This window comes from Apis mellifera, linkage group LG3 (genome assembly GCF_003254395.2).
Source record: "Apis mellifera strain DH4 linkage group LG3, Amel_HAv3.1, whole genome shotgun sequence".
Classification (NCBI taxonomy): Eukaryota; Metazoa; Arthropoda; class Insecta; order Hymenoptera; family Apidae; genus Apis; species Apis mellifera.
The window spans coordinates 2,650,905-2,675,536 of record NC_037640.1 but is presented as its reverse complement, the minus strand read 5'-3'; the positions used below and the strand labels follow the sequence as shown (position 1 = coordinate 2,675,536).

At 33.7% G+C, this 24,632-nt stretch overlaps 1 protein-coding gene and 1 long non-coding RNA gene across 3 annotated transcripts in view; one reads left to right on the top strand and one right to left on the bottom strand.

Annotated features, from left to right (window-relative positions):
• Positions 1-24,632, bottom strand: part of LOC113218625 — a 37,750-nt gene that overhangs the window by 7,743 nt on the left and 5,375 nt on the right. The gene's annotated exons all lie outside the window — the stretch shown is intronic.
• On the top strand, positions 1,876-23,308 carry LOC410976 (nose resistant to fluoxetine protein 6). Of its 2 annotated transcripts, none has more exons than XM_026439498.1 (12): positions 1,876-2,898; positions 7,990-8,186; positions 10,452-10,660; positions 18,300-18,544; positions 18,630-18,800; positions 19,296-19,389; positions 19,692-19,811; positions 19,949-20,114; positions 22,061-22,236; positions 22,488-22,617; positions 22,743-23,060; positions 23,146-23,308. In XM_026439498.1, the coding sequence occupies exons 1-12, from the start codon at positions 2,415-2,417 to the stop codon at positions 23,269-23,271; spliced, it is 2,436 nt and encodes an 811-aa protein (XP_026295283.1). In that variant the 5' UTR covers positions 1,876-2,414; the 3' UTR covers positions 23,272-23,308. The 2 variants fall into 2 exon arrangements, with proteins under 2 accessions (XP_026295283.1, XP_026295284.1); XM_026439499.1 differs by lacking the exon at positions 1,876-2,898 and adding an exon at positions 7,360-7,465.

The following is a 24,632-nucleotide window of genomic DNA, read 5'->3' as shown; positions in this document are numbered from 1 at the left end:
TTTTTTAATCTCGGTTCAAGCGAGAAGATTTTTCTCTTTTTTTTTTCGTGGAAAATTTGTGTCAACGGCCGCTTATTCGGACCTGGAACACGACCTATAAAATAGCTACCACCCACCATCGCTATTTCGCTCTGCGGAATAATATTCTACTCTACGAGAAAAGTCAAAGAAAAAAATTGTAACCACGAAAAGTTTCCCTCGCTCTTTCGAAGATGGAAATGCTCATTTCGACGTCAGCGACGTCATACAGCGTGAACGTCGATGGATTTCTAGATTTTTAAAGGTGATTTCGTTTGTCTGAGGAAAAGGAAAGTTTTTATATTCGAGTTTTGAGAAAAATTGGAAACAATATTCCAATTCGATGTTATTTATTGCATAAAAAAATAAAAATAAAAGGAATTTTTATAAAACCAATGTTTAAATTTTCCTCCATTAATCCGTATAACGTATCATTCGTTGATTTGTTTATTTATTGTTATATTTATCACTGGCACGACAACGTTTAATTAGAGAAATATTTATCACGCGTTTAAACACTTGACTAATATTTCACTAAATATATTATCGAAAACGTTGAAAAATATATGAATAAATGTAACAATTTACGTGAATTATAAACTTGGAAAGTGTTTAAAACGGATAAATGATAATCCTTGAGAAGAGTAATAAGCGGAAGAGTGATAAATGGCGAGGAAAAGGAGAGGAGGGGAAAAAAATAAAACGGGCAAATCGGTTGATAAACGTCGACTCGGTCGATAATGGCTAACAAGAGCTCATTCCAAACAACTCGTAATTTACCGAGTAATAATCGGTGTAATATCCATCGCTTTCTGCAAACACTGTTAACCAATGAACAAAAAACAATTCGCTTCAGCTAAGAATTATGGTGCAACAAAATTTCCACGCAAAGATTCCCAACTTAAAACCGCAGGCTTTAACAATTGCATTCGATTTGACTGCCGGTTTGCTTGCGCAAATGAATGCAATTTTCCAGAGAATGTGAACAGCTGTAATTATCCTCGTAATTTTTTTTTATTCGATCTTTTTATCAACTCGATCAAATCAAATTAATTTCGACAATCTTTCTCGCCGTAATAAATTGAATTGCTTCATTTATTTATTTCAATTTATATGATTTAATTAAAATAGAAATTTTAGATCGGAAATAATTTCAGAGAAGTTTAAAATTTTAATTTCGGATTCGAAGAGAAAGAGATAAGAATATCATTATCATATCTCGATTTTCGCGATTTTGAAAAAACTGGACGAATTAACTGGTTCTTGTCCGAAATAAAGTCGAAGAAAAATCAAGAAACTGGAAAGAAGCGGGATTTCCCGAATACAGATAGAATTCTGGCAGCGAGATTTATGGAAAAATCTCTCTCAGGACGACGGTATTATCAGCAGGTGTCAAAGGGTGGAAAAATATATTTATCACGCGATATAAAGTCGAAAGAAAGAATTGCCATCTGTCGTTCGATCGTCACAGATCGAAATTTCGTTTGTTAAAACGTTATCCAGACTTTCTTCTTACATTTAAGATACAGATACGATATAATTTCAAAAATTACAATAATAATAATACAAGAAGTAAAAACCGTATAAATATAAAACTTTCATCAAAAGTATCCGTGAAAATCAAAACAAATTTTCTTTCACAGAATATTTGCTCACAGAAAATTTGCAAAGATCATCAAGGATCATCGAGATTCATGGAAAGTGTCTCTCTCTCTCTCTCTCTCTCACAAGAAAGGTGACGAGAGGAGACAGTGTTGGATAGAAAAGAGAGAAAAAGAGAGGGAGGAGGAGGAGGAGGAGGAGGAGGAGGGAAACCACGACGAAGTATATCGTCGAGAGAAAGGGGAACCGGCGTCCACGAGTAAACGTGACTGCTAACTCGATTCGTTTCATTCAGTGCATGATCCTTAAGCCCCTTAGTGTGTGCGTCTCCTCGAAACAATTCTCATAATTCCATTTCTTTTTCCTCCTCTTCTTCTCTCTCTCTCTTTCCCTCTCTCTCTCTCTCTCTTTCTCTTTCTCTCTCTCTCTTTCTCTCTCCCCTTTCTAGTGTTCCGCACAGTGATCGAGTTGATTCCCTTTATTCTCTCTCTTTTTCTCTCTCTCTGTGCATATCACGATCAAAAAGAGTTATTACAACTCCTAGTTAAGTGAGAAAGTGAGAAGTTTAACGAGCGAGAAAAAAAAGAAAAAAGAAAAGAAGGCGGTTCTATTACAGTTGTTCTCAACGTGTCAACCTGATCGATCTTCCACATGTGTTCTTCAAAACATGATGATCATCTGAGATAAATCGTTGTTCGTAAGGTGAAAAAGAAAGAAACTTTTTCTCTCGGAGGAAAGAGGAAGAGAATCGATGAGGAAGGCGTCAAGAAGGGATAGATAGAGAAACAATAAAGATGGCCATATATTATCTCTTACTGATCCTCACCTCGATCGCGCACACGAGCCCGGTTTCGAGGAACGAGTCGAACATACTGCGAATCGGGAAATCCCGCGACCCGGCCACGGTTGCCACGAAGGAGAGGGCGAAGGGTGAGAACTCGAGCGACGAACTCAACGATTACAAGGAGGAGAGGCAGGCGTCGAAGGTGGGCGATGGACAGGTGCCGTTGTCGATCGGATTCGGTAAAAACAATCCCGAGCTCGATTGGAAGAATTATTTGAGGCTGATCGAAGGGGACGAGCAGCGCGACGAGCGGCACGATATCGATTTCATGGGGGATAAGGTTGGGACGACGGCGAACAGTATCCAATGGCTGGCAGATCTTTACGATCCCCTCAAGTGGTCCAGAGTGCCTGGTAAACTGGGCAAGGATTGCAGGAAAGAGTTGGAATTCTTTCTCGAGTCTCTTCGGGATGGAAAGCTGTGGGCCGCCAAGAGTGAGTAAAAAAAAAGAAAAGAAGATCGCGTCGAATAAATTGTGGGAAAATGTTTTTGGATATAAATCTTTGGTTGGTCATTTTGTTTAATATTCGAGTTAGTTTTCATTATTTTTTTGAAATTTATTCTGGGTCGTTGCTCGTTGTCAAGTCGGGGGAATGTAGAGAAAGTCATGGTTTGTCAAGTTAGTCGAGTCGAGTGTCTTCTAGCGATGGGATTAAGCTACGCGCGAACTCGATCAAAATCTGAGATCACTTTGTTATAGTTGAATAATTTTATATTAATAACAATTATTTTGCGTCTGTAATTATTTAGAAAGTTGCAAAGTTGTTTATAATTCGTTAAAAATAACGGGAATCAGGGAGAATGGATCTTTAAATAAATAAAGATTTACATTTTCGATGTTCAAATCCAATACTTGCGATTTACTCGATCCCATCACTACTATGAGATTTGGAACAAGTTGGAGAATTTTACATCAACTTTTTTGCATCTGTAATTGTATTTAGAAACGCAAAGTTGTTTAGACTGATAATTCACGTTAAAAATAACGTGAATGGATCTTTGAATAAATAAAGATCTACATTTTCGAAATACTTTTCAAACTTGATCAAATCTAATACTCGCGATTTACTCGATCCCATCACTACCATGCGATCGTTGACGAAACTCGATCGGTAAATTTGATCCGGTCAAATTTAAATACTTGCGATGCGCTCGATCCCATCGCTACTGGCCGCGTGGTTGACGAAACTCGATTGTCAAAAGTGTTATTACTTAGAGAAAACAACAATTTACCGCTTCATTGTAATACGACAATCCTTCTTCGGCGTTCCCTTTTTCATTCTAGAATGCACGTTTTATCGCGAAACAAACTTTCGAACTTGTTCCTTCCACGGATAAAAGCAATCCTGGAATTCCAGCGACAGAAAAGGCTTTACTTAAATCAACGACTTATTACATCATTCCAAAACGTGAATTACTTTAGCTAAAAATTTAAATCCCTCTTTAAGAATATCTCTTTAAGAAGAGTTATCGATTTTTACGCAAAGTCAAATTATCACGGATATTATATTAAATTAAATCATTAAAGAAATTTTGCGTATCCACGTGTCCTGATAAATTGTAACGATAATTACAAACATTTCTCGTCGTCGAGATTAAACAAAGCGAAAAAGATCAATGGTTTGACAGCCATTAAAACATTAATTACGAAAATTCGAACACTGCGTTGTTTCCTTTCCACTGACTCTGACCCACGATCGAATCGAAAGTTGGTGTTTCAGTTGGATTTTAAATGGCATTCAACGATAACGGTATAAAATACAGATTTACTTTCTATATCGCGATACATCTAACGTTTTATATAATATTATATGTATAGTTTGATTTACAGAGCGGGAAACTAACTAGGTGAATTGCGAATACTTTGTTTCGCAATGACTATTTATCTTGTCCATCAAGGTTCCTTATCGGGGATAGAATACACAATTTTCTGAATTTAGGTTAAAGGTGTTGGAATTAAAAGGGAATTTTGAATTAAATACATTTTATCCGAATTAATTGATTGATATAATAATAATAACAATAATATGATAATGTTATTCGTTAAATAATTAGATTTTATTTACGAACGAGCTAATTTCGAATAATTTATTTCGAAATATGTCAAGTTTAATTCGTTATTTCGAGTTAATAATAGAGAGACAAGATGATTGGGAAAATGAAAGAAAAAAAAAAAAAAGTCTTTTACCCTGACAGTATTTTATTCTTAAATTTTTAAATTCTAAAAGGATACGCTTAGTAATTCATGACTTTTGTTCGTTAGTGTGTATCCTTATGCTAATATATTCATAGAACATCTTTGGAAGATTCATTCTAAAGGCCAAAGCAAACAAAAACATCTGTCGAGGCTTATTAAGTTATAAGCCATTAAAATTTACATCGAACGAGACGAAGAGACGGAAACGACACACCGATCATTTCATTCCATCCGTGTCACGGTCTCGAATATACTCGATAAATAAAACCTCGATCGAAATTTGTAAACATTAATAATTAATATTTTGCCTCGATCTCTAAAATCGACCAAACCAAAAATTACAAAATTATATTCGAACAATTATTCCAACTTTTCGTTCCATTATTCGCTTCGTTTCCTAACCTCAAAGTGTGAAATATAATCGAATCGGGCAGAAAGATTATGAGTAGAATTTTTACGAAAAAGTTCAAACGTATCGTTCCATCACAAATATGGATGGAAGAAAGGGTTGATCATTGTCGAACAGGGGGGAGAGGGAAATCTGGATGTGCGGTTATCGCGTGGTTCGAATAGAATCCTACGACTTTCCGGGCGATTGCTTCCGGAGTTACCGACCGTCGGTCACTTTGAAAATCGGCGCAATCGATATTCGATCGCCGCCAAACCGCAATCGTGGCCGCGTCTCCGGATACGTCCATTTCTGGACCACCACGTAAATGCCCTTTGACATCGCTCCCTTTTCCAGGAGAGCATCTACGTCTGTTTTTAATTAGCCAGGATTGATTTAGTCCTCTCGTAATGAATTCTAAAAGAAGGATATGTTTATTTAGTTTCATCATAACATTAAACCGTGTTGCGATACTTAAAGAATATTATAGTATTATATTAGGATAGAGAAATATTATTATTTATAATTTTTATTGATAAAAAACTATTTTGATTAAACGAAGGAAATTCATGTTTTCAACAACAAATTGAAAAATTTAATCGTTCTTTAATTTTTGTATCGAGAAATCTTTTCCATACTTTTTATAATTCTTTAGAGGTTTTAAACTTTGAGAAGAAAGGAAGAAGGAAAAGAGTTTGTGAGTGGTATCATAATGAATGATAATTGGGAAAAATTATACGCAGAATTCGGTTTTATTCAAAATCGCTCTCTAAACCACAACTTTATATTAGGCAACTTTTGCTTGACTAACTGGGTTAATTAACTTTAAATGCTCGTCCACGTCGAACAAGTTTAAACAACTTTTGATCGTTCGATCACGTTTTGCAACATTTAATGGATGACCAACCGAGTTAATCAATTTCAAATTATACATTTTATAGTTTGCACGACCGGCTTATATGTAATTGTTATTTTATCAACTTGCTCGGTTGGCCAATCAGAGAGTTGCCTAACGAGAGTTTTGCCCAGTTTTTCTCTCTTCGATCAGTTTAATGAGATTTTAAATAATTTCGTAACTTCGAGTAAATTCAGTCGATCAAAAAATTATATCGAATCGATTACAAAGCTTGAATTTTTTTGTTAACTGGATTGATAAAAAATTAAACAGAACATTAACAGAAATTCTTGTGCGATGCCTTCTTAATTTAACATTGGCTTGATTCAGGTTAATCAAATACGAGTTTCCACTCGTAGCTGATTTTTATACCCGAAAAATAACAGCTGGTATAAAATATTTAACCCGCCTCTGGTCTCACGAAACGCACAAAACGTTATACTTGAAAATTGAAATTAAAGTATGAGGAATGGTTGTTGTAGGGCCAACTAGAGCGGAACAAAACATGGAAGAAAATATTTTTTTTTTATTCGTAATAAAAATTGCCTTTCATAAGATTCCATTAAGACCCGAATTCAAGATCGATTTCAAATTTTTCGTTTTGAGGAATCATTTCAATTGAAATAGAAACAACATATTTTATTAACATTTATAAACAACAATATCGAAATTTGTTACATTTGTTCATTAAAGCGAAGCGATTTACAATAAGAAAAGATAAGAGAGAGAGAGAGATAAATATTGGATAATGAAAGCTTAGAATTTTATATAAAAAAAATACCGCGAATATATCGAGTATCTTCGAAATGGCACAAGTAATCGTAAATATAATCGAATACGAAAATTTTATTATCGTTCTCTCTCCTTCCTTGTCCGAGCAACAATGTCCAGAAATTACTAGGGGAGAGGTATTTAAAAAAAAAAAAAAAAAGAAAAAAATTATGCAATAATAAACGTGAAATAGAGAAAATACCAGCAGGCCGGAGACGCAATTGAGAAACGTCAATTTTCAAAGGAAATTACTTCTTCGAGCGTAGATTGAGTATCGGCCACAAAGGAGTATATATCACACAGATGCGCAACTTGTTACGTGACGCGTAATCTCTGCGCGGAGTACGTTTGCCTGGTACATTGATCCGAACCGAGTTAACCTGTGTCGCCTGTGCACCGTTTCGAAAGTGTGCTGTGCAACAGCACCGATCGTTTTTCTCGCGCGCGACGCGTCAAGCATCGATAAACTCGGCTAAGCAATACGCTTAATAATTGTCGCTTGCAATTATCCTCTCTTTTACGCTTTTTTCTTCTTCTTCTTCTTCTTCTTCTTAAATTTTAAATAGTAATAGTAATATATACGAAATACAATGGATACGCAATTACACACGTGTAACGTTATGGAATTGCTTGTATTGTGATTGGAAATATCATAAATTATTTATTTCGGTCAATATTTAATTTTATTTTATTCAAACCATCTATTGAAACCGTGGATAGCAGAGATGAATGGAATGGAAGGGAGAGAAGGTATTTCTGTTTATACATATTGTGATATAAATTTATCATAAATACTGTACTGTACACATTCTTTCTTACGTGAAGAACGCGAGATAGACGCATTGAATGGTCTGTATTTATATATTATGTCCAACTGGAAATAACCAAGTGGAAAATAATTAATCGGACCAAATGATTCAAGATTCATGCGAAAATTGCGTTCGCGTTTTCACTGATGGCTCTCACGAGCCGGCAGATAGCCGCACTTTCTCTACTTACCGTGCGGCCACAAGCCGGCTTTACGTAATTGACAATGAACCTTCCAAGCACGATCACGTAATTTAATCCTGGAAAGTTGGAATGCGCGAAGCCTCGTGTAAATTTCGAAGCCTCGTGGAAAAGGCTGGAGAAAATATTGTTTCTTACGAATTGATGTAAAATATGGATTCTTTCGACTCCGTTAACATTGACGTTGCCTTGAAAATTCGAGAGATCTTTCGAAAGTATTGTTTATCGTTTCCTTTTTATTTCTAAGGAAATTTTGTTTTTCTCAGTGTTCGACGCAAGTGGCCGTTACCCGTCGCAATTCCATTTTGGAAACGGGTTCTGGCTCGGCTCGAGCACCCTCTGCAAGGAGTTGAACGCCACCAATAACAAAATTCACCGGGAACTCGACGATGCACCGCCTTACCCATTGAAATTTCACGTGGCCAGGATGTATTTAACATTGCCCAAGGAACTCGAATTGTCTGTAAGTATTCCTCATTCTTCGTTGGAATATTTAATTTTTTTTTGGATCAAATAGGTGGAGGTTTAAGTTGTATCATTCTCCAGTGATTATTCTTATGAAGAAATATATGATAAAATGAAATTGTATAAATATAACAATGTTTAAAATATTGTTAAAGTAAATTCCAGGCAAAAGTTCTTAAAAAAACAAATTGATATATTTAAATTAAAAAATTTTATCCTGATTTTAATCCTTTTTAAGACTTGTTATCAGGATATCTTGTTCATTGCTGGAAGAAAAATGTATTTGTATGAGAAAAGATTTAAAAGTTTGTCATAAAATTATTTTTTTATTTATTCTAATCATTAAGAAAACAACAATACTGTTCATCTGCATATAAGATATTCAAATAGCAAATATCAAATTTTTTTAATTAATTAATAATCCAGGTTTTAATTAGTCTTTGGAAATCAAATAAGGATTTCCAACGAGAAGAATTATTCATTAATTTATATAATACTGATTAATTGAAGTGAATTTACAAGTGTAAAGAATTTATCATCATCCTCACGCCCTAAAAATATATCTTTAAATAGGAATACACAAATATATTTGTGTGCAAAATTACAAAATTTTTAATACATCAGAAAGAAATTCATCCAGAAAATCCTGATTTTAATTAAAGTTTATGTGTTACGTACATTTTTCTCCACCCCCAAAGAAAATCTCTTTAAATCTACCTTAAAATTTTCATCACTTTTTCATCTTTTTAATAAAATTTTGCTTGAAAATACTCTTTATTATATATTAACATATAATATTTAAAATTTCACTCTATCTTCTGTCAAGACAGAAATTTACATTGAAAAAAAAATTTCATATGAAACCAAAAATTTAATCCTTTTTATTTATAACCCTTATATTTTGCTATACCACATTATATAAATCTTCGTGCACCATTTCTCACACCTTATATTTTTACATCAAAAATAGAACGAAGCCACTGACAAGACTTTGTGGATCGTCAGAAAAGCTTACTCTGTTTCTACGAAAAAAATTCACAAATGTTGAGTCAATTTGCTTGCTTGACACAGTTGAAACTCTCGATGATTTCATTGCGCTCTCAATACTTTGAAAATTTTCTTCCTACGAAGAGCTAGCTTGATCGGATTATAAGCGAAAACAACTCCCTTGTTTCCAGCAGTAATTTTACTTTGTTACTGCATCACGTTCGTGAACGAAAGTTAATCAAGACAGAGAATCGTATACAGCGTGGATATCGAATATTTGAAAGTTATTCAAAGCTAGGCAACGTTTCGATTCGATGGAAAAAATCTACGAAAATTGCAACAGTTTAAGACGATTGTCTTACAAATCCTGTAAAAACTCGTGACAAAAGTCGAGAGTGGAAAAAGTTTGCTTGGAAATTTAAAAATCCATTTTATGAAACGGAGAGAAAAGGAAGATGGAAATAAAATTGAAATATATAAAATATAAAAAGTTTAATCGATTTTTAATGTTTTCAAGAAATGAAGAATATAATGAAGAAGTCATCTTGGATTTTTTTTTTCAATTAGGGAATAATAATAATTTATTTACATTTAGATGAAAAAAGAAAGTTATTATTTGATATTTAATCATCCCTTTCTTTCCTTTCTTGTTTCAATATCAGCAGATTCTTTTTTATAATTAAAATTGAAATTGGAAGATAAATAATAATCCAAAGACAAGATTAATTAAACACGATTCCAATTTTAGATACATCGAATTCTTCGAGGATTACTTTAAAGAGAAAGGGGGGAAAAAAAAAAAAGAATAATAAAAAGTTTACCATCTTGCGTATTTTTATATTTTTACTTTAGTTTCGTTATTGCATCGTGCACGTCAGCCAAGTTTCGAACCGCGCCGTAAAGCTTTTCTACGGTTGCCGGTGTGGGTGGCAAAATGGTGGCGCGGAAAAAGGAAAGTAGCAGAAACAGGCCAATATGATGAAAAAGAAAGTGGAGAAACCTTGAAAGAAATTGAATTTTAAAAGCTCGTTGAACTCTTTAACAGTTTGAAAATCGCGGCACAAGGTAAACTCTGAGAGGAAAGGAAGGGAATAAAAGTTTAATTAATCTTGAAATTGAATCCTCTTTGCAATCTATTTATCCAACGATCTAACCTCTCAAATTTAATTAAGACGTGCCCTCCGCTCGCACTTCTCTCTCTCTTTTTTTTTCTTTCTTTCTCCCCAATTTTCCTCGAAGACATCGAAGACCAAGAAGATTTTATTTTATTTTTCAGACACGACAAGTATTTTTGGGCCTTTGCCTACCGGCTACGTGCAACCAAACATCCCTGACCTCGATGCTGAGAGCGAACGCGGACCGCGTCGAGCGAGAAGGTAACCTAACTTATCGATCGTACGGGCCAAAGATTCACATCGTTGCAGTGAGACCAGTGCCTTCGAGCAATTACACGCTTTGGCGCGATCCCAAGTTCTACGTCCTTTCGTAAGTAGTGCAAAAAATGATTTCTCTTCGATTCGAAAAATTGTATTGTATACGAGTCATCGCGGTAAATCGGCGGGCAATTTTTCGTGTCTGTCTTTCTCTTGCATTCGACGATTTAACGCAACATGGGTGGCGTCGTGAATTATTTTTTTTTTTTTCCCCTTCTCCACGACACGACGGATTGATTAAGAACACGATTTCGAAAGGATTCAACCTCCTTTTACTCCCTCCTCCTTTTCTTCTCTTCGCGATTAAAATTTCGATTAAAATTTTATGCGAGACAAGTTTTATATTATACGGTGAAAGATGGATATTTTTCTTTTTTTTTTTTTTCTTTTTTTTTATTATTTATTAAGAAAAATGTCAGCTTTCGTTTCATCAATTTTCCTTTCCTTTTTTTACGGCCATCGGAATCGCTAGAAGAACTCGACCAATTCCAAGAATTCGATTATCCATCGTTAAAATTTTATATACGTTTTAACAAGTTGTACATTTTACAATTATTATTATTTAAAAGTTTGCTCGAGAAAGTGGAATTTAATCTTATTTTCCATTTCTCTCTCTCTCTCTTTTTTATTTTTCTGGAATAATTTACCTCTCTTTAACTCTACTCAAATTAACTTCATCATAAGAAAATCCGTGGAATCTGGATTTCTTAGTTACAAACTTCGGAAGAAACTTTTAAACTTGATGATCATTATTTGACAAATACACACAATCTGGTGTTTATTTTTCATCGATATTAGGACTGCTTCTTCTTGGAATTCTTTTGGAAAATCAATCAACGTTAATTAACATTGAAATATAATACGAGTTAATGTCGAATCTTGAACTTTACGAATATATAAAAATAAAGAAATATTGATGCGTGGTGTGCATAAAATATTTTGCAACTAATTAAAAAAAATATACAGCACATAAATATTAATACGATATTCGTAGATATCGTTAAATCAAGTCCACAAAAACAAACCGATCAAAATTCTTTCTGAATAAATAGAAAGCGAGGATCTACATATTCCAATCAATTCAAAAAAAATCTTTGAGAAAGTTCCGAATATACCTGAGAAACCTTTAAAATAAAAAAACACTTTTAATACCTTTTTAATTAATTAAAAAGTCGAAGGGGGGCCACGATAAACAGCTTGCAATTCAACTATTGAATTAAGAATCAGAAATTAAAGTGCACTTTTTATTGTGTTATATACGCGTATGACCTACGCGCAATCGATGGAAGGAAAGAAAGAAAGAAAAAAAAAAAAAACATCCGGCGAGTTTACGTAAGCGCGCAAATGTCTCTCCTGCAATTAAAAAAACTCGGTGGGGACAGTTGAACTCGTAAAAAAGTTCAACGAGAAGTACTTCTTTACGACTACTTTTTTTTTCCCCCTCCCCTTCTTTTCACGCTTCGACGAGATTTTTTTTTTTCCTTTCTTTCTTTCTTTCATACTTTTTTCTCTCCGCGCTACCACTTTTCGTGGTCAAATTACGCAATAATCATGTTAAAGTTCACAGAAAGAAACCTGTTTAAACCTCTCGGTTTGTCACCGCTTAATTAATGAATTACAATGAGTATATTGATATTGCGTGGAAAAATCTATAATATATATACGAATAAACACACAGGGAGTTTCTTACGCGGCCGGGATTTGCGCAACGGTTACATTCACTTCGCGTGAATAAGGACGAAGCAGCTGTAATTCACGTGTTAAGATTCACTAACTGGCGTGGCCAGTTTAACATTGCTACGTTTCTAATAAATGGGTTACGTAACGAGACTTTGCTTTTCCTCGTTCGATTAGACGACGAATATCTGCAAAATCTTTATTATTATTATTTGTAGGATGTGTAATTAATATAATTAATTGTAACCAGGAAATAGAATTGTTTTTATTTTCGAATGGATAAATGTAATTTTTTTAAGTTTAACGGTTCGTGATATATATTTTTTTGAAAAATTTGTAGTTTATTTCTTTTCCATCCATTTCATTTATTCGAATATCTTGGTTTCAACGAACTTATCTTAAGCTATTTTCGAATTATTTCCGCAATCTTGATTGCGGAATTGAGATATACGCAGAGGATTGGTTATTTGAAATGAAATTAATAAGCGAAAAGGACGAATAATTACTGCAAATAAAATAAATAATAAATTTTGAAAGATGTTTTGCTAATAAATTTTAAAATTCTTTTCAATTAATTTATTTATGAAACGTTTCATTATTTTAATTAATATTTTATAATTATAGGAAGATTACAAGAAGACGTATTATATCTTCATACTTTGCGATAAAAATCGAAATTAGCATAACCGTTGAATATGGAATGATAAATGTTGAAATAATTTCTTTGCAAAATAATAAAACGACAAAAAGTGGAATAAAAGTATTCTTTGAATATATAATTTACAATATCATAAAGTATCTATAAAATCGTATAATTTCTCACGAATTTTTTTCTCTCGAATAAATAATTGGCCAAAAGAAAAAAAGACAATATCTTATTTCTGTTTTTCTATATTCCTTAAAAAGGATACTACTTATATAACCGTATAACTTTCGAACGCTTTAAGAAAAAATCTCCATATACATTTTTAATCGTAAACACGTATTTAATCCAGCATTCTCTCGTTAACTTTCTTCCCTTTCGAAATATCCAATCGATGATGATATCGTCCAGATGGAGAATATTTTTTGATAACGATTCTCTCGATTTCTTTTCGAGAGAAAATTGACATCTCGTCGAGTCTTTTCAAAACCGTATTTTTCGTGCAAAGAAAAAAAAAAACGGGGAAAAAATCGTATTAAGTTCGACGAACGGGAGAAAAGGAGATATATATACTTGCTTTTTCTGCTCGATTTGTCTGGATAAAATCGTATACAGTGTCACGAGTCTTGACAAAAGATAAGGAAAAAAGAAGAAGAAGAAGAAGGGGAAAAAAAAAGAATGTTTCAAGCGGATTATTGCACAACTAGATATCCATAATTTATACGCGTGGTGATGCTAGGATGGTTTTTGCCAAGCCACTGGATCGTAAATTATGCAATGCAACATGCAGCTGTCTCGACCACTAAATGCACGTTTATATGTATATACATATACACGAACGATGCTTAACTTTCGTTCAATGATTTTTCCTGGTGAAATTTGCCAAGGGATCCGATAATTTTGTCGTTGAAATTTTGTACACACGAGGGTAATTAATGCTCGATAAAACAAACACCAAAAAAGGAGGAGATTTTGAACGAGGAAAAGCTTGGTAAACGAGATGAAACATAAATATTTAGCTAGCCTAGGGGATGAACAGAAGAATTCGAGAAATGATTTCTCGATTGACCGTGGAGAAATCCCTTTGAGGGGAGTTGAAACGAAAAATTGATGTGTTTCAATTTTTCACAATTTTTTACAACAAGTAATAGAAAGATCGAAGATGAAAGTTATTCTTTAAACATTTTCAGAGATTGATTTTCATCTCTTTAATAAATTAATTACTGAGAAATATGTACAATTATTCCTCGAAAGAGAGAGAATAAATAAATCTCTCTTCGTGCAAATTGTAACGAATAAAAAAATAGAAAAAAATACACGAAGGTAGGAATACCAACATTCGTGGAATTCTTTCAAATTTCATAGGCCGCAAGGTACGATGAACTTTGATAGATTCCACGGCGCCTCCTCCACGGCATGCCAACAACTTGGCCTATAGGCTCTCGATAAAACTATGCAAAACGAAACGAAGAACGAGAGGATCGCGTAAATGGAGAAAGCTCCCATTTTAAAAACTAAAGTAAAAGTTTGATCTTAATTTGGGCGGAGTTGGAGAACGATTACACCTCGTCGAAATTGCCGCCAAAGCAACCCCTAATTGCGAAGCGCGAATCGCTTTGGCGTTTAATCTACAATGCGACCTATAAATAGGAATTTGCACCACGTCCTTGCACGCGATGCATATTAATCGTGACGCAACACGACTCGTTTTGTGCAAGGCGAGTCACAATCTTATGACCCGATTTAAGATCGTCGTTCGATCTTTAAGGTCAAGGCTACTGAGATTGGAATTATAATTTATTAAAGTCGAATGATTAATTCCTTTTTTTTTTAAGAATAATGTTGCAATTGTAAAATTAGATATGGAGAATTAAAAGTATCGTGAATTTCGATCAAACGATTTACAAGAAAAATTATGAACGGTTTATTATAATTTAAAAAAAAGAGGGAGATAATTTAAAAGAGTTGAGAAAGAGATAATTTAAATTTGTTTATTGTAATTTAAAAAAAAAGAGGAGAGATAATTTAAAATTTTAAAATACAAATCTCTCGACCTCTTTCGTGGAACGATTTCTAAGCCTCTCCCTATATCTCTCTCTCTCTCTCTCTCCCTCTTGTTCCCGATGAATCTATCGAGAGATCGAACCGGTTCGCGGCAATTATGCAACGGGCATTGCACTTGCGGATGAATGGACGCGAGGGGGGAGGCGGTGTTTATGTCGCGTTCACCGTGATTGGAAGCACTCGAATCCGGCCACTTTGTCCGGATTCCAGTGCTGGCGCTTGTTCCGGTTTCGGAATTTCGAATTTAGAATTCGCGTGCAGGTGTGCATTGTGATTGCTACGAACGCCCCTATCCTTGAATTCTATTGCGCAAGATTTCGTGGAAAAGCATTTGCACTCGTGAAAGTGAATATTTCCTGTCGGAAATGGGCCGATTTCTTTCTTTTTCTTTTTTTCTTTCTCCGTTATATATTGTTCGATAACGTTTTTTTCTAATAAAAAGAGGGGTAAGGATCGTAAGTTGAATGGATTATGGAAATTTAGTTATTATTCGATTTAGCATTCGAATGAAAGATTAATATTTTTCTCGAATGTGATAAATATATATATATATATATATAGTTGTTGTAATATGATAGTTTTTATTAAGTTTGTGAATATTTTTTTTTTATAGAAATAAAATTTATCGTACAACTTTCTAAATTCCATCGATAAATTTCCCAATTTCGTGAATCTTCGTGGATCAATCTCCAAGGATCGGAAGATCGAGAAAAAAATATAGATATCGGTGTTTCTGTAATTTACTTTAAAAAGATCGAACAAATTTGCAATGGAGATGTACAATCGTGGGAACTTAATTTTAATTTAATCACGTGAAATCGAAATAAATAAACGCGATGAATAATGAATCACTGTGTTTCGTTTTTTAATTGCAAATAGAATTTCAATGATTTGGCATGCATAATCCATATTATTGTCATTATCTTGTGACAATAATCATATATGGAAAAAGAATTGTAATCTCTATTTTATGCGAATATAATTAGTTTCAAAAGTGCACTCTGCACTTTATTTCTTTCTTAGAAGAAGAAAGAGTGATAGAAAATGACAAATAATATTCGTTTTCTCCTTTCTTCCTCTTCAATTTTTAACGAACCGGAAAAATTTGAAAATTTTATCGTAATATACGTTCCTTTTATTAATAAATTTCATCGTCACATTGGACGCATCCGATAATCCGATATTATCAGAATTCTATTTACATCGAAGGAAAAAAAAAAAGATACAAATAAAACAAAAAACCGGTTGAATATTTTTAAAATATAAAGAACATTATTTTAAAATAAAAGAACGTGTCATCAAATCAATTTTTTCTCTGTACTCTAAGAAAAAATATGTATATACACAAAGTCATAAAAAATCACGATCTGCTTGATTGATTGAATTTTGAAGAATTGGAAAGAAATGAAAACTTACCCCTCTCTCTCCATTTGGCTTCTCGAGTTCGAAAGTTGTCCTTTTGCACGGTGCACAATTTGCGGCTAAATTGAAAATTTGCACCGAAAGCACAAGTTTACAGTCACGAAGGACTTGGACAGTTAAAGATTGGGTTAAGATTGGCGATCTTAAAGCCAGAGGCGACGACGAAACCCTCTTGTGAGCAAGCAACGTAGCAGTAAACGAGAAGTTCGCAACTGGATTCGACACAGCTACACTCCGTGGCTTTAAACTTTCACGGTAATATTCCACTTTTTTGTGTCTTTTTTTCCTTCTTCGATTCAATCGAATGATCAAAAGTACACCGTGAGTTTTTCGAAAAAAATAAATAATAGTTGGGGATAAATAAATGCAAACGAGAAATGCAAATGGCGCAATTTAAATCTGAGAAGTTTTATCATACCAGTTTCCATCCATTCTGCATTCATAATATGTGTATATATATATATAGAGTTTGATCTAAAGTTTGATGTGAATAATTAAAATATTAATAATAAATATATGCAAGGTTAGATTGGAAATGGAGTACTTTCTGAAAGTATCTATTCTCGTGATGAGAAAATACAAAAGTCGAGAGTGTACTTTGAACTGGGAAATGTTATTGGTTCTTGTTGATAATCAATTATTTAAACAAAGAAACGTTCTTCTTTCATTCGTTCTTATTCAAGGAATAAGTACTTTTTTATCTAGAAAAGTTAAGTTAGATATTGGAATTGTTAAAGAGAAATTTTTTTCTCTTCAAATCCATTAACTCAAAATTAGAATTAAACAATTTTTGCAGCGTGAAATATTGTTCCAATATATACATATTTCTTCCTAGATCGGTATATAAAAATAGAACAGAATAAATCTGCATTAAAACAAGATGGAAAAACTCGTCCACCATTTTATTCTTCCCCAGCGAATTCGCGTTTAAGAGTCCATTAGCGTAACAGGAACGACGAACTTTATATCCCGTTTGTCCCAAGCGGAATTAATTAGGGTGCATTCAAATTGGAGATCGAAAATTTTTTTTTTCTTTTTTTCCAAAAGTAAAATAAATATTTTCACTTACTGGAATTATTTTCCTCGAGGCGAGACTTCCTCTTTACTTTTCTTTTCTTTTTTTCGAGCCTTTGTTGCTCGTCAAGGAAATTGAAAAAGAAAAAAAAAATAAACGAGAAGGAAGAGCATTATTTATTATCCACTTTCTCTCGAAAGGTAAACGAACAATGCGTTTTAACGTTTAAAGTGGTTAAAGAAAATCTGAATTATTACATCGATAGAGCGCGATGAACTCGATTATAAATCTTAGGTTATGCAACGAATTCGTTCTTCATATGTAAGAATGTTAGGTAAAAAATAGATCCTCAACGTTTCTCGAGAAATAAATACTTTTTCCCCTAAACAAAAACTATCAATGTTACTAGATATACAGAATATCTATTTTATTTATTACGTATTTTAAAATCTAGGTGAAAATACATAAAATATAATTTTAATGATTTATAATATTGTATTCTTCCAAATTATTCAATCATGGAATATTAAAAAAAATTGTTAGTAAAAATTGATCATAGCAAGCAATGAAATGTTGCAGGGAAAAAAAGAAAGGATGGAAGATATATGCCGTGAAAAGTCTTCCGCTACTCTCTTATGATTTAAAAGCGTTTTAGCAGTAGCTGCCATTAATTTTACGTTTTAATACCTTACTCTCTCGGTATAATTTTAAAACACGTGTACGCGAAAAGCATTATCCCGTTAAAATAACCAGAGAAAAAAAAAAAGATTCGTTGCAATTCTTTCAAAACCATCTAATAACAAGTTCTTCAGTTTTTCCCCTCAACGTTCACCGCGCCAAACACCTGTTCCTGCCCGTTTTCTTTTCCAGGGGGATCGGTGGCGCGATACTGTTTCTAATGCTGTGTGCTGCCATCTACGAGTACAAAGCGACGCCAAGCGACAAGGACGCGGAGTCGTTGAGCGTGTCGAACAACAACGAGAGACTGAGCAATTTTTCGAATAAGAATTTGAACCAGGATCACGGAGTGGTTCAAGAGAACGGGGAGGAGTTGATCGAGAAGGGGAAAAGCTTGCAAAAAGATTTGCCTGACCACTCGAAAAAGAGCAAAAAGGGTAAAACACGAACGAATAAAATACGTTTTTATTCTTATATCTCTAATTCTCTCGTTTATGCGATATTTTTCCGCCGCGTTTCCAGGCTTCTGGATCACGTGTCTGACGGCGTTCAATCCCATCAGGAACGGGGGCAAGATTATTAGCACCGAACCTGCCGCGAGAGACAGTCTCACTTGTTTGCACGGATTACGAGTGTTTTCATTGGGATGGGTGGTCATGGTGCATACCTATCTTCAAGTTTTTTCCATCGCTGGTAAAGTTGTTGCCCTTTCACAGAGGCAACGTCACGATGATTGTATGAAATCCTGTTTACGTTCAAGCCTGATCATTTTGAATCTACGTTTAAATAAATGTATATTTTCATATGCAAATACGAGGATATACGTGAAATAATACGCTTTGCATATTTTCCATGTTGCATAGAATGTTGATATATATTCGTAAGATAGGATTTTGAAGGATTGTAGAGATTCTAAGGCAAACATAAAATATGAGGAAAAGGAAAAGAGACAGGTCCTCCATCCTTTGTCTCTGTCTTTATCGACTATCGATGCTAATAATTTCTTTTTATATTTTTCTATTAGAAATTGTGTCAATCCGTTGTCAATGACAAATTTTTATTTAAATTTTGAAATTTGATAAAATTGTAGTATTTTAGAGCATTGAATCTTCCTTCTATTAAATTAAATTTCCAATGATTATATCAACAAGATTATATATATATATCTTTGTTTAATGCAATTTACAGAGAACAAAACGCTGCGTACAGTGACAGAGCGAAATTTTATGTTCCAAACAATTAGCAATGCCACCTTCTCCGTAGATACATTCTTCTTCATTAGGTAAGACAATGATAAGGATCCTCGTTTCGCAATTAAGGGAAATGAAAGTGGAAAGAATGGAAAGGAATGTAGAACGTTTTTTCCTAGAAAATTTTCTCTTAAATTCTCATTTGTTCCAAATCATTGATTTTTGCTCGACAAAACAAATAGACACGTGTTAAAAATAATTTTTAACGAACAAATTTGCATCAGATTTTATAAATAGATTAAATTATTATTTCATCCTTGCATTTTGAAATAATTAATATACTTAAACAAATTTCACTTAACTTAACTTTCCATTCAAATTCTAACCATTTCAGCGGATTGTTAGTTACGATTCTCTTCTATCGATCTTCCGGAAGCTTGAAAACCAGCGAGGACAAATTTTGGAGGACGTGCTTCACCAAATTTGTCATCATGATCCTCTACAGATTTATCAGGTAAAAAAAAGAAAAAGAAATGGAAAATTTCCTTCCTCTCGATCGAAATGGCGGACGAGCATCGATTGATCAAGTCGAGCATAAAAAAAAAAAACGATACGTGACGTATACACTGACCTCGTTTCGATTTTATCAAGATTGACACCGGCCTACCTCTTTGTCCTGGGGATAAACGAGATTGTCATGAAGCACAGAGTGCCAAGGTCGGTATTCACGCCAGCGGCCATCGACCACTTCACCTGCGAGAAATTCTGGTGGAGGAACGCCTTGTATCTGAACTCGCTCTACCCTCGAAGCGAGATGGTAAGGATTTTTTTTGTTAAAATTTAACGTTTCAACTTTTAATCGATCCCCTTATAGAAAGTTTTTAATTTTATGTAATCAGGATTCAGTATTTGAAGATTCTTAATAAGCTAATTTTATATTGACTATTTGAGTATTGATGCAAGAATCAAAGTTAGGGTGATTTATAAATCTTAATATCTATAAAGATATAATAGCTTGTTATAATTTATTATAGCTTTTTGAAAGTGTCATTTTCACTCGCTTTTAACTTATCTCTGCCCTGTATTTTATTAACCCTGATAATGACCCTATATCATTTTAAAATAAAATTATTATCATTATATTATATTATAATCATTTAAAATAAATCCTTATTTTAAAATAAAATTTAATAATTCTCCGATTATATATCTAAAAATAGATACTTCAAAACGTGATTAATGAAAAATATTTTTGTCAAAAATATCTAATTAATTACCAGATTAATTAAAAATAAATCTTTCGTTCATCCATTTATTATCGTTTAAGAAGAGAAATTAATTTATGTTAAACGATATACACTCCACTGTGAAACGTAATTTGACCGTAAAAGTAGTCGAGTCAAGGAATAATGAAACAGCCGAGGGGAAAAAGAAGATACGGCATCTGTATCTTTCTTTTATCAAGAACTACGATTCACTGAGAGATTATCAGACAGGGAAGGTGTCAGCATCTCGATCGTTTTCCGATAATTAATTCTACCGTCCCAAGAAAGTTTCAAAGTGGTGGGACAACGTAGATTGTCTAACCGCCCTAAAACCAATTTCGTCGCTGATAAAAAGAGCCGGTTAATTGCCGATTAAGTTATTGTTTTACATTTGTATTACATTTTCCTTAAAACGAACTCTTGTTTCTACAATCCAATCAAACCAAACTTGAGATTAATCGAAATTATGAATAATTTTACTATATTTCGATAAAATTAATTAATATTTTATTAAAATCTTATCGTATTACGTGAATTTCGAACGAATCAACCAAACTTAAGATTAATCGAAATTATGAATAATTTGATTAAAATGATTTGATGTAATATATAGTATAATGTAATATAATAGTGCAAGATAAATAATAAAATTTTAGTAATACAACGAACTTTTAAAGAAAAAAAAAAAAATATCGTATTACATGAATTTCGAACGAATCAACGTACAATTCAATCAATCAAACTTGAGATTAATTGAAATTCGAATAATTTGACTAAAATGATTTGATGTAATATATAGTATAATGTAATATAATAGTGCAAGATAAATAATAAAATTTTAATAATACAACGAACTCTTAAAGAAAAAAAAAAAAAAAAAAATATCGTATTACATAAATTTCGAACAAATCAACATACTTGAGATTAATCGAAATTCGAATAATTTTACTATATTATTTTTATAAGAAGAATTATTATTCAAACAATCATCTCCTAATGTATAATATATAAAATGATTTTATGTAATGCATACTGCAAGATAAATAATAAAATCTTAATAATACAATGAATTTTTAAAGAAAAAAAAAAATATCGTATGAATTTCGAACGAATCAACGTTGAGATTAATCGAAATTCGAATAATTTTACCATATATTTATAAGAAGAATTATTATTCAAGCAATCATCTCCCGGTATAAAATTGAATTCTTGAATTTCCGTTCAATCATTCCAATAAATCCGAAACAAACTTTGTTCCATCCCCCTCTCATCCCATTCTCAAGTATAAGAGCCGTACACAACTTTATCAACAAGGTTCCGCTTGATTAAACCATCCGGCGGATTGACGTTTGATCCATTAACCCTCAGACCGTTTCCCCCGCCGAGTTATAGATTTTCCTCCGGCCAAGTATTTTCCAATATTCTAACGCGACGGATCGACCCGAGCTAAAGGACTCGTTCAATTATCCTACGAATAAGTTGATCAACAACTTTCCAGTGTATGTTGTGGAGCTGGTACATGGCGAACGACACCCAGTTCTATGTCCTTGGTATACTTCTCTTGCTACTCTCCATCAGATACTTGAAGACCGTAGTGGCGGTGATTTTACTGCTAGTCGTCTCCTCGTGGTTCACCACCTTCTCCATGGCTTACTCCAACGATTACATTGCCAGGTAATTAAATAATCTGAGAATACAGTTGTTTCTAATCTTCGAATCGTGTAAATGGATTCACGAATAATTCTAATTACACCATAAACATTCGTAATATTCGTCTATTTATCAATCCAACAGTAGCATTCAGCAAAACATGACGATTTTATGTAATATATCTGTATAAAAAATCTTCATCAAAATCTTTATCAGGATGATTAAATTCGATCGATTTTAATACCAAATTCTTTCATACGTTCCCCCTTATTTAGAATTCAAGAACCGTTCGCCCTTTTCGACGAGCTGTACGATAAACCATGGCTAAGAGCCGGCCCCTACTTCGTAGGGATTATCACCGGTTATATACTGTTCAAGACGAATTGCAAATTGAAACTGCCTTTGGTAAGTAATTGCTTATCCACACACACACACTATTTCTCTAAGATTATACTCTCTGTTCGAATCTATTTATTTAAAAAAAAAGGGGATTCGAATCGAAGGAATGGATTTTGAACGAACTGTTCCAGATCGCGCGGTTGATCGGCTGGGCGTTGTCCACGGGCATAATGTTCTCGGTTGTTTACGGCCTGTATCCCGGAAATTTAACCGTGCCATTGAGTTCCGTGTACGCCGCCTTAGGGCACACCGCATGGGCGATCGGTGTATCGTTCATCGTGATTCAATGCTGCACCGGCTCGGCCACAATGATCGACAGCCTGTTGTCGCTCAGGCTGATATATCCGCTATCGAGGCTCACTTACTGCGCCTACTTGGTGCATCCTATCATCATGTTGATCACAGCCAGCCAGATGGACGGCCCGTTGCATTTGCACAACGACATTGTGGTGAGTGAAGAAGTAAAATTTTGGAAGAGGTTTTTTAATGAGAAGAGTATCGTTTCCTTTTTTATACTTGTTTTTGTTTTTCAAGCTGATTCTATACTTTGGCAATCTGGTCGCCTCCTACTTGATGTCGTTCTGCATCTCGATCGCGTTCGAGGCGCCGGTGGTCAATCTGTTGAAAATCGCTTTCATCTCGAAGAAGAGGGCGAGGTAGAAGGATGAGGTGGAAGAGAGAGAGAGTGCCATCGACAGTGAGTAAATGGAAACGCTTTTATGGATCATTGTGTATGGAGATTGGCATCAATTAGATCAATTTTCCCCGCAGAAAATATAATAAACGTGAACTCTCCAAGGGCCAAGGGTGAATTATCCTCGTGATGGGATACGTTTATCTCTGGACAATGTCGATTTGACGAGTTTCGAATTGTGCGATTGAATATATACTTAATCCTTGGCTCCCTTCTTGGTATCCCCAAGTATTCATCGTCTCTGAATCAATTGATCGAGAGTTTGATCGAGGAGCTTCCAACGAGGAGAAGAAAATAATAAACACTTCGCCATTGAATTTTGAAAAGAGGGATGATTGGGATAATCTCGACTGACTTTGATCCTTTATTAATTAAGAAGGATCTTTTTTTTCGAAATTCTTTAATCGATAATTAGATCGTTTGAAAAGTTTGTCTAGGGATAGAATTTTAGATTCGAGGAAACTTGGAAAAATATTGTTTTTTTTTATATGATTTCAAATTTCAGTTAATAAAATATTTAGAATTCTCAATTCTCTTTTGAGAATATCGTCGACAGTGCACGATATAATTAGGTTTAGGTTTGGTTAAATTTTGACAGCGCCTGAGGGATGTTTTGATCATTCTGTATGCACACCAAATATCCAAGATGTAGATCAATCTTATGCTTGGATTAAATTCGCTTTTAAAGAGATAAACTATCTACCTTCTTTCTTTTGTAAATATTTTATAAAATGATATATAAATATCAGATTAGATTTAAAGTATCGAGATTATAATTGATATTATAATTTAACTTTTATGTGTCAGAACAAGATCTCATTAAAATCTAGGAAGAAGAAATTTCGACACCTTTAAATTAAAATCCATTTAATACGGATTTAAATAAAAAAAATATATCTTTCCAACTTTTCTCGATCGAATTATTTGTTCAAGAAAAATTTTATTGCTGAAATTGAAAAGGAAAAAAATTAACCATTAGAGCGATGTTTATTCCGGAGCATAAATCAAACGAGACACAAGAGTGATTATGTCTTTTGTTATAACGGTTCAAAGGCAAAATACTTTTATGGGGAAAAAAGGCAAAGTGTTTTAACGACGCGCTCCCTTGTTTCGTTTTCCACGTTCCGCGTCGCCAAGTTTTCTCGTAAAACATTTTCTCTGGGACAATAGGTCTTGGTCTTATTTTATAGTATTCAAACGGCGTTTATATATCGTTCATCTCGAACAGATGCGCGAATGTTTACAATGGAAACAAATAAGAAAACTCGGACTTCGACAAACGGCGAATCGAGGGGGAGAAAGGAAGGAAGGAAGGAAGGAAGAGCGA